The sequence below is a fragment of the Coturnix japonica genome, chromosome 25 (assembly GCF_001577835.2).
Source record: "Coturnix japonica isolate 7356 chromosome 25, Coturnix japonica 2.1, whole genome shotgun sequence".
NCBI lineage: Eukaryota > Metazoa > Chordata > Aves > Galliformes > Phasianidae > Coturnix > Coturnix japonica.
In genome coordinates, this window is record NC_029540.1 from 165,120 (window position 1) to 172,703 (window position 7,584).

At 64.2% G+C, this 7,584-nt stretch overlaps 3 protein-coding genes across 3 annotated transcripts in view; 1 reads left to right on the forward strand and 2 right to left on the reverse strand.

Moving 5' to 3' along the window:
* GLMP (glycosylated lysosomal membrane protein) overlaps positions 1–95 on the reverse strand; it is a 3,699-nt gene extending 3,604 nt beyond the window's left edge. Inside the window, exon 1 of the mRNA XM_015884307.2 lies at positions 51–95. Coding sequence (XP_015739793.1) covers positions 51–80 — 30 coding nt within the window. The 5' untranslated portion in view covers positions 81–95. The remainder of the gene's footprint in view (positions 1–50) is intronic.
* A 217-nt stretch (positions 96–312) lies between these two features.
* On the reverse strand, positions 313–5,222 carry CCT3 (chaperonin containing TCP1 subunit 3). Its single transcript, XM_015884296.2, has 13 exons — positions 5,094–5,222; positions 4,451–4,512; positions 3,858–3,908; positions 3,712–3,774; positions 3,329–3,425; positions 3,009–3,126; positions 2,383–2,719; positions 2,106–2,238; positions 1,934–2,015; positions 1,594–1,774; positions 1,064–1,309; positions 826–957; positions 313–669 (listed from the first exon to the last, which is right to left on the reverse strand). The coding sequence occupies exons 1-13, from the start codon at positions 5,122–5,124 to the stop codon at positions 565–567; spliced, it is 1,638 nt and encodes a 545-aa protein (XP_015739782.1). The 5' UTR covers positions 5,125–5,222; the 3' UTR covers positions 313–564.
* Positions 5,223–5,485: 263 nt separating this feature from the next.
* PEX19 (peroxisomal biogenesis factor 19) overlaps positions 5,486–7,584 on the forward strand; it is a 3,186-nt gene continuing 1,087 nt past the window's right edge. The window contains 7 exon segments of the mRNA XM_015884308.2: positions 5,486–5,595; positions 5,936–5,987; positions 5,990–6,049; positions 6,180–6,345; positions 6,790–6,875; positions 6,998–7,156; positions 7,434–7,579. Coding sequence (XP_015739794.1) covers positions 5,540–5,595; positions 5,936–5,987; positions 5,990–6,049; positions 6,180–6,345; positions 6,790–6,875; positions 6,998–7,156; positions 7,434–7,579 — 725 coding nt within the window. The 5' untranslated portion in view covers positions 5,486–5,539.

Here is a 7,584-nt window from a genome sequence, read left to right on the forward strand (position 1 = left end):
CCATCTCCCCGCCCCCTCCCGCCGCCCGCCGCCGCCCCCAGCAGCAGCACCATCACCCCGCCGAGAACCGGCGCCGCCATTTTCCTTCCGGCACATCACGTGACCGCCCCCCCACCCCACATCACGCGCCGCAACCCCCGGAACGGGAACAGGCCGCTCTTAAAGGAGCCGCGTCCAAACCGGACCGGAGGACGCCTCCCATCGGGGCCGGAGATGGGGGACCCGGGGATGGGGGACCCGGGGATGGGGGACACGGGGATGGGGGGCACGGGGTCAGCCCGCAGCTGATCACAGACCTTAAAGGAGCCCCCGAGCTGTGAGACGCCTTTTATTGGTGAGGCAACCGCACGAATTACAGGCAGACTTAAATTAAACCCCAACAGTGCCCAGGTGCTGCCCACCCCCAACATCCCACCCCCACCATCACATCACACCCCACAACTTTGGGCAATGAAACTCGGGGTCTTCACCCCAATTCAGCCTCAGCACGGGGGGAGCTGAGCACCACGTGTGGCCCCACAGATCACAGTGCAGCCCCACAGCTCCCAGCCCCACGGCTCCCCATTACTCCTGTGCTGCCTCGGTGGGTGCCGCTGCCTTGCTGTGCTCGTCACCTTTCTTCTTGTGTCCCGACACGATGTCGTCGATGCGGAGCAGCAGGACGGCTGTCTGCAGGGACAGACACAGCCCAGAGCAACCAGTGAGGGATGGAACCAAACACCAGCGGCCTCAGCCTCCAACCCTCCCACCCAGCACAGGAAAGGAGCACGCTGTGCTGTGCTGTGCTGCCCCCCCAGCGCTCATCACACCCCCCCCCCCCCTCACCTCCACGGCCGTTTTGTAGGTCTGCAGTTTGACGGCCAGCGGCTCCCAGACCCCCAACTCCTTCATGTCAGCCAGGGCTCCGCTCTCCCCGTTCACCCCCCACGTCTGGCTGCCCTCCTGGGTGTGCTTGGCCTGCAGGGAGGAGATGGATGAGCATGAGGGAACCACCCCATGGTAAGAAAGGAGCTGCCCCATAGGAGCCCTGGGGTGGGAGGAGCTGCCCCATAGGAGTCATTACCCGCAGCGAGGTGAGCACACGGATGGTGCTGGCCCCACAGTTCTGGATGAGTGTGCGGGGAATGACCTCCAGCGCCTGCGCCACGGCGCGGTACGGCCACTGCTCCACCCCCGTCATCCCTTTGGACTTGTCGGTCAGCGCGTGGGACACGGCCATCTCCGCTGCCCCCCCGCCTGGAACCAGCTGCGGGTCCACCAACACGTTGCGGCAAACCTGCATGGCGTCCTGCAGGTTGCGCTCCACCTCCTGCAACGGGACAACAACAGCCACCAAAGTGAGACCTGCTGCAACATGGGAGCTGAAATCTGGGCTGGGCTGTGGGATGGGGGCTGAGCTGTGGGATGGGGGCTGAGCTGTGGGACAGGGGCTGAGCTGTGACATGAGGGCTGGGCTGTGGGATGGGGGCTGGGCTGTGACATGAGGGCTGGGCTGAGCTGTGGGATGGGGGCTGAGCTGCAGGCAGTGCATGACACAGGAACCTCTCACAACAGCAGCCACGAGTGACACCATGGAGGACGGGCTGAACTGACCGCCAGGATCTCCTTGCTGGCCCCGCGCAGGACGATGGTGCAGGCTTTGGGCTCCTTGCAGTCGGTGATGAAGGCAAAGTATTCGTCCCCGATCTTTTTCACCTCGAACAGCCCCGCGCCGGTGCCCACGTCCTCCTCCCGCAGCTCATCCGTGCGGCTGACGATGCGCGCCCCACAGGCCCTAAAGGGGATGGAGGGGATGGAGAGGAGGGGATGGAGGGGAGGGGATGGAGGGGAGGGGATGGAGGGGAGGGGATGGAGGGGAGGGGGTGGAGGGGAGGGGGTGTCACCCCGGCTGAGAACCGCCCCCGCAGCACAATGGTGCTGGCACCGCGCTCACCTGGCGATGCGGTTGTTGTCCGTCTTCCTCACCCTGCGCACGGCGCTGATGTTGGCTCTCATCAGGTAATGCTGGGCCAGGTCTGGAAGTGGTTTGTGCGCCCGGTTATGGGGCGGGTGGTCCCTCAGAAGCCCAGCACCGACAGCACAGCGGGGGGTTGTGGTGCCGTTACCTGAAATGCCCTTCTCGGTGATGACCAGGTCCGGCTTCACCCTGAGCAGGTCCTCGCAGATCTGCTGGATGTATTCCTCCTCCATCTGCAGGATACGCGCAAAGTCCTCCTCCCGCGTGATCTCAATGTCAGTCTGTGTGGGAAGGGAAGGGAAGCAAAGCGTCACCCACAGCGCAGCACCCAGCCCACACGGACCCCCCCATCCTGGGGGAGCACTCACAGACCCACAACGTTCTGCTAACGAGAGCCGTGCAATTAACAGCAGTTGGCCGCTCACCTGGCTCTCCCCTTTCTTGTACTCCAGGGAACAATCCAGCAGCACAATGCGCGGGTTCTTGATGAGGCGGCGCATCCTGGGGTGCGTCACGTCCTTGTTCACCATGATGCCCCTCAGCACGCAGGAATCCTCAATGAAACCACCCGGGATCTTCTCCACTTTGGCGTATTTCTTGATGTCGATCTCCTTGCGGCCGTTCTCCTCCAGCTCCACCGTCCTGACGGCGTCCAGCGCGATGCTGCAGGCCAGCTCGGACCAGCGGTTGATGGCTTTGGTGTTTATGGCGCTCTTGATGATTTTCAGCATCATCTCCCTGTTGTTCACATCCACTGGGGTGCTGCGGGACAAGCAGGGCTCAGCATCGCCCCGAGCATCACATCGCCCCGAGCATCACATCGCCCCAAGCATCGCATCGCCCCGAGCATCGCATCGCCCCGAGCATCGCATCGCCCCGAGCATCGCATCGCCCCGAGCATCGCATCGCCCCGAGCATCGCATCGCCCCGAGCATCACATCGCCCCGAGCATCACATCGCCCCGAGCATCGCCCCATGGCACAGCAGAGCTGGAGTTGTGGGTCACCCCCCAGCTCCGAGTTGGGTCAAAACAAACCCCTGTGGGTCTGACCTGATCTTCTTCAGCACGTGGATCATGTCGTCCAGAGCCTTGCGGTAAGCGCCGATGATGACGGTCGGGTGCATCTGCTGCTCCAGGAAATGCTCAGCAACAGAGAGCATCTCTCCAGCTGGGGGTGGTGGTGGGTCAGCACTTCCCCGTGGGGGTCACGGTGCCAGTCGGGGCTCTCTGTGCTCCCACTCATTCCAAAGCCCCAAAGCCCCATTTTGGGGCCTCCAATAACATCCCTGTCTCTGCAATGTGGACTCACCGGGCTCCGCTCTGCACACAACAAGCCCTGTGTTCATTTTGCTGCACGTCTCCCCCCTTACCGAGGATGATGACGGACGTGGTCCCATCCCCGACCTCCTCGTCCTGCGTGCGGCTGATCTCAATCATGGACTTGGCCGCAGGGTGCTGCACTTGGATCTGTAGGGGATAAATGCTGTGTGTGCTGCTCAGCTCAGCTCTGCCACCCGGCCCAGACCCCAGACTGTGATGCAAGCAACGATAACCACAATGAGCTCAACCCCTACAGAAGCTCAGGGATCCCCCTGTGTCCAAACCCACTTTTCGGAGGACTAAAGAGGGGTGTTGGACGGGATCACTCAGTGCCCCCCACCAGGACCCCTGGTGCTCCAGAAGGAAACCAGGAGGAGGCAGAGAACAGAATGTGGCCCTTCCCTGTACAACACACCCCCCCATGGGCACCCACCTCCCTCAGGATGGCGTTGCCGTCGTTGGTCATCACGATGCCGCCCATGGGGTCCAGCAGCATCTGCAACACAAAGGTGGGCGCTGCTGGGAACGGCCCATTGGGGGCAGCTCTCAAACAGGGACAGCAGCAGCAGCTGAGCTCACCTTCATCATGGCCCTGGGCCCCAGACACGTGCGGATGATGTCGGCGATGGTCTGAAAAGGGACAGCAGGAATTAGGGGATGGGGAGAGGGATGAGGAGTCAGAGCTGCACTGCAGGAACCAGCCAGCACAGCCTGGGAGCTGCAGCACTGCCCCAACCCCATGGCACACACAGCTCACACAGCACCCCATGGCACCCATAGCATCCCATGGCACACACAGCATCCCATGGCACCCATAGCATCCCATGGCACACACAGCACCAACCCCACAGCTCACACAGCATCCCATGGCACCCACAGCACCCCATGGTGCCCATAGCATCCCATGGCACCCACAGCAGCCACCTCCACCTTTACAGTCACTCAGGTTCTGCAATGGAAAAGCTTCTATTCCTCCCCACGTTCAGCTCCGTTCCACCTATTGCTTTTAATGCTGAACACCCTCTCCATGCGCTCCAACCTTACAACCTACACACATGGGAGCTCACACGCACATGGATTTACACACACACACTGGTTCATACACACACACGGGTCCATATACACACACACACACACACACGGACACCCAAAGCCGTGCTGCTGCCCGTTACCTTTGCAGCCGTGATGTTCCCCGCCTGCACTTTCCTCCCCGATTCCCGTTTCACGTTCTGACCTACACAAATAACGAGGAGCTGCCGCCCATCACGGCCCTTCCAACCCCAACCCATCCAACCCACCCCGACCCATCCACCCGACCCCGCTGCCATCCCATACTTGGCCCTATAGGATCCCCCCCCCCAACCCATCCCCGCAGCGGTTCTGTGCCATTTTAAGGCACAACCCGAAGCTGTTCTGACGTTTTAACGCCTCCAGGACCCGGACTCCACCACCCCGCAGCTCCGTGTCCTTCCAGGACCCTCCCAGCCCCACCATTCACTGATCCCGCTGTTCCTCATTGACCTTCCAGGACCCTCCCCCCCTTTATCCCACCCCGCAGCTCCGTGTCCTCCCAGCCCCCCCCATCCCGCCCATTGTGTCCCGTGTCCCCGTTCCCTTCCAGGACCCCCCACCCCCGTTATCGCTCCCATTTCACTGTTCCCTTCCAGGACCCCGCACCCCGTTACCGCTCTCCCCGCTCTGCCCTTCCAGGACCCTCCCCCCATTATATGAGCCCCGACATCCAACATGGCGGCGGGGCCGTGTCCCCCCCCGTGCCCCCCCCTCCATCCCGTTCCCTTCGCCCCGGTCCCTCACTGAGCACGAGCACCGGCCTCGGGCCCATCATGGCGGCGCTGTTTCACGGAGCGGAGCGGAACGTTCTGGAGCCGCCTCACACGGACACGGCGCTTCGCTCCGCCGCCGACACCAAGTCCCGCCTACCGCCCCACCGCAGCCAATCAGCGGCCGGGCGGCGGGCAGCGCGGCCAATAGGAAGCGCTCTGCGCTCAGAGGCCCGGATGAGGGCGATGCCGTGCTGTACTGCGCATGTGCGGGATGGATGAGCCGAGCGCATGGCCGGCAACACGCACAGCGCATGCGCAGAGGGCGGAGAGTGAGGGGGCGGAGCTTCACGGAGGCGGGCGTGGCTTGGAGGTGGGCGTGGCTTGGGGATGAACGGGGATTGGCTGAGGGGATAACGCGGGTGGGCGGGGTTACGAGGCCACGCCCCCTGCCCTCCGGCGGAGGTGGAGCGGGCCAAGATGGCGGCGGAGCCGGGGCCGGGCCCGGACCCTGAACTGGAGGAACTGCTGGAGAGTGAGCGGGGGGCGGGGGGAGCACGGGGCGGGAATGGGCCACATGGGGGGGTCATTGTGGGTCTGGGGGTTAATGGGGTCTGGGGGGTTATTGGGGTCTGGGGGTTTAATGGTCTTGGGGGTTATTGGGGTCTGGGCTTATTTGCGGTCTGGGGTGCGGGGGGTCTGGGGGTTATTGGGGTCTGGGGTTTATTTGTTTGAGGGTTTATTGGGGTTCTGGGGGTGCGGGGGGTCTGGGGCTTATTGGGGCCTTGGGGGGCTAATTGGGTCTATGGGGTTTGGGGCTCTGGGGTTATTGGGGTCGGGACCCCCCCCTCTACGTGCCCCACCCCCCACCACGGTTGCTCTCGATGACTTCGAGAAGGCCCGCGCCCGGCCCCCCGGGCCCTCCCCCACACGACACACGCACCCGGAGACCCCAAAGGCACCGAGAAATCCCCCGGAGCTGCAGCACAGGTAGAGCCAGCACACAGACAGGGCGGGGAGGGGGCCAGACCCTGCCCCACAGCTCTGACCCCCCCAGCTCTGACCCCCCCAGCTCTGCCCCCCTCAGCTCTGACCCCCTGCTCTGTTGCCCCCATTGCAGGACTCGCTGTTCTCCTCTCAGGAGCGCTTCTTCCAGGAGCTGTTTGATGGCGAATTGGCCTCACAGGCGTCCGCTGAGTTTGAGCGAGCCATGAAGGAGCTGGCAGAGGAGGAGCCGCATCTGGTGGAGCAGTTCCAGAAGCTGTCGGAGGCGGCGGGGAGAGTGGGTCCGTGGGGAGAGTGGGTCCGTGGGGAGAGTGGGTCCGTGGGGACAGTGGGTCTGTGGGGTGGGTCTCTCTATAGGGCTGGGAACCCCCCCATAGTACCAGACCCCCCCCTCCAGTGAGCTGGGATCCCTCCATAGGGTTGGTGTAGGGCTGAGAAGTGCCATAGAGGGCTGGGACGCTGCTGTGGGGCTGAGAACCCCCACGTGTGTTGTGTCTGGGACTTAGTATGGGGCTGGGAGTCCTGTGTAGGACCAGGACTGCTCACTGGGAATGGGGGTTATGGGGTGGGAAAATGGGGATTGGGGTCCGGGTCCTGCAGTTCTCTGGGGGTGTCATGGGATGGGGTGAGAGGGGTGGGGGTCCCGCAGCCTTATGGGGTGTCATGGGATGGGGTGAGGAAGGTGGGGGTCCCGCAGCCCCCACCCACCCCATCCCACCCCGCAGGCGGCGACGCCGCGTCGCAGCAGGAGTTCACCTCGTGTCTGAAGGAGACACTGAGCGGCCTGGCCCGGAACGCCACCAACCTGCAGGTGGGGATGGGGGTCCCAGCCCTGGGCTCTGCTGTCACCGATGTCCCTTACAAGACAGTATGACACCAACAGGGAGGTGTTGTGTCACCCAACATCCCCACGGTCACCGCTGTCACCCGCAGGGCTCGGCCGTGGAGGAGGATCTGGCCAAGGCCATGGAGGGGCTGGGGCTGGAGGAGGGCGGCGGGGAGGGCGGCGTGCTGCCCGTGGTGCAGAGCGTCCTGCAGCACCTGCTGAGCAGGGACGTGCTCTACCCGTCGCTCAAGGAGATCACGGACAAGGTGAGGGGCAGCGGGGACAGCGGGGACGGCAGCTCCTGGTTGGTGGGGGCAGCGGGGACGGCAGCTCCTGGTTGGTGGGGGCAGCGGGGACGGCAGCTCCTTGTCGCTGTCACAGCACCACGAGCAGCCGCAGCAGCTCCAGGCAGAGCTGGGGTGCATTGCAGGGGGCTGCCGGTGGGAGCTGCAGGGGGAGGGATGTGGGGACAGTGGGGGGGACAGGGGACAGTGGGGGGGACTGGGGCCAGCGGGGCTCTGTAGCTCCTTGTCCCCATCCCAGTACCCCGAGTGGCTGCAGCGGCAGCGGGCGGCGCTGCCCGAGGAGCAGTTGGAGCGGTACCGGGCGCAGCACGGCGTCATGAGCCGCATCTGTCAGCACTTGGAGAACGAGCGGCCCGAGGACAGTGATGGGGACAGGAGGGCGCGATTCG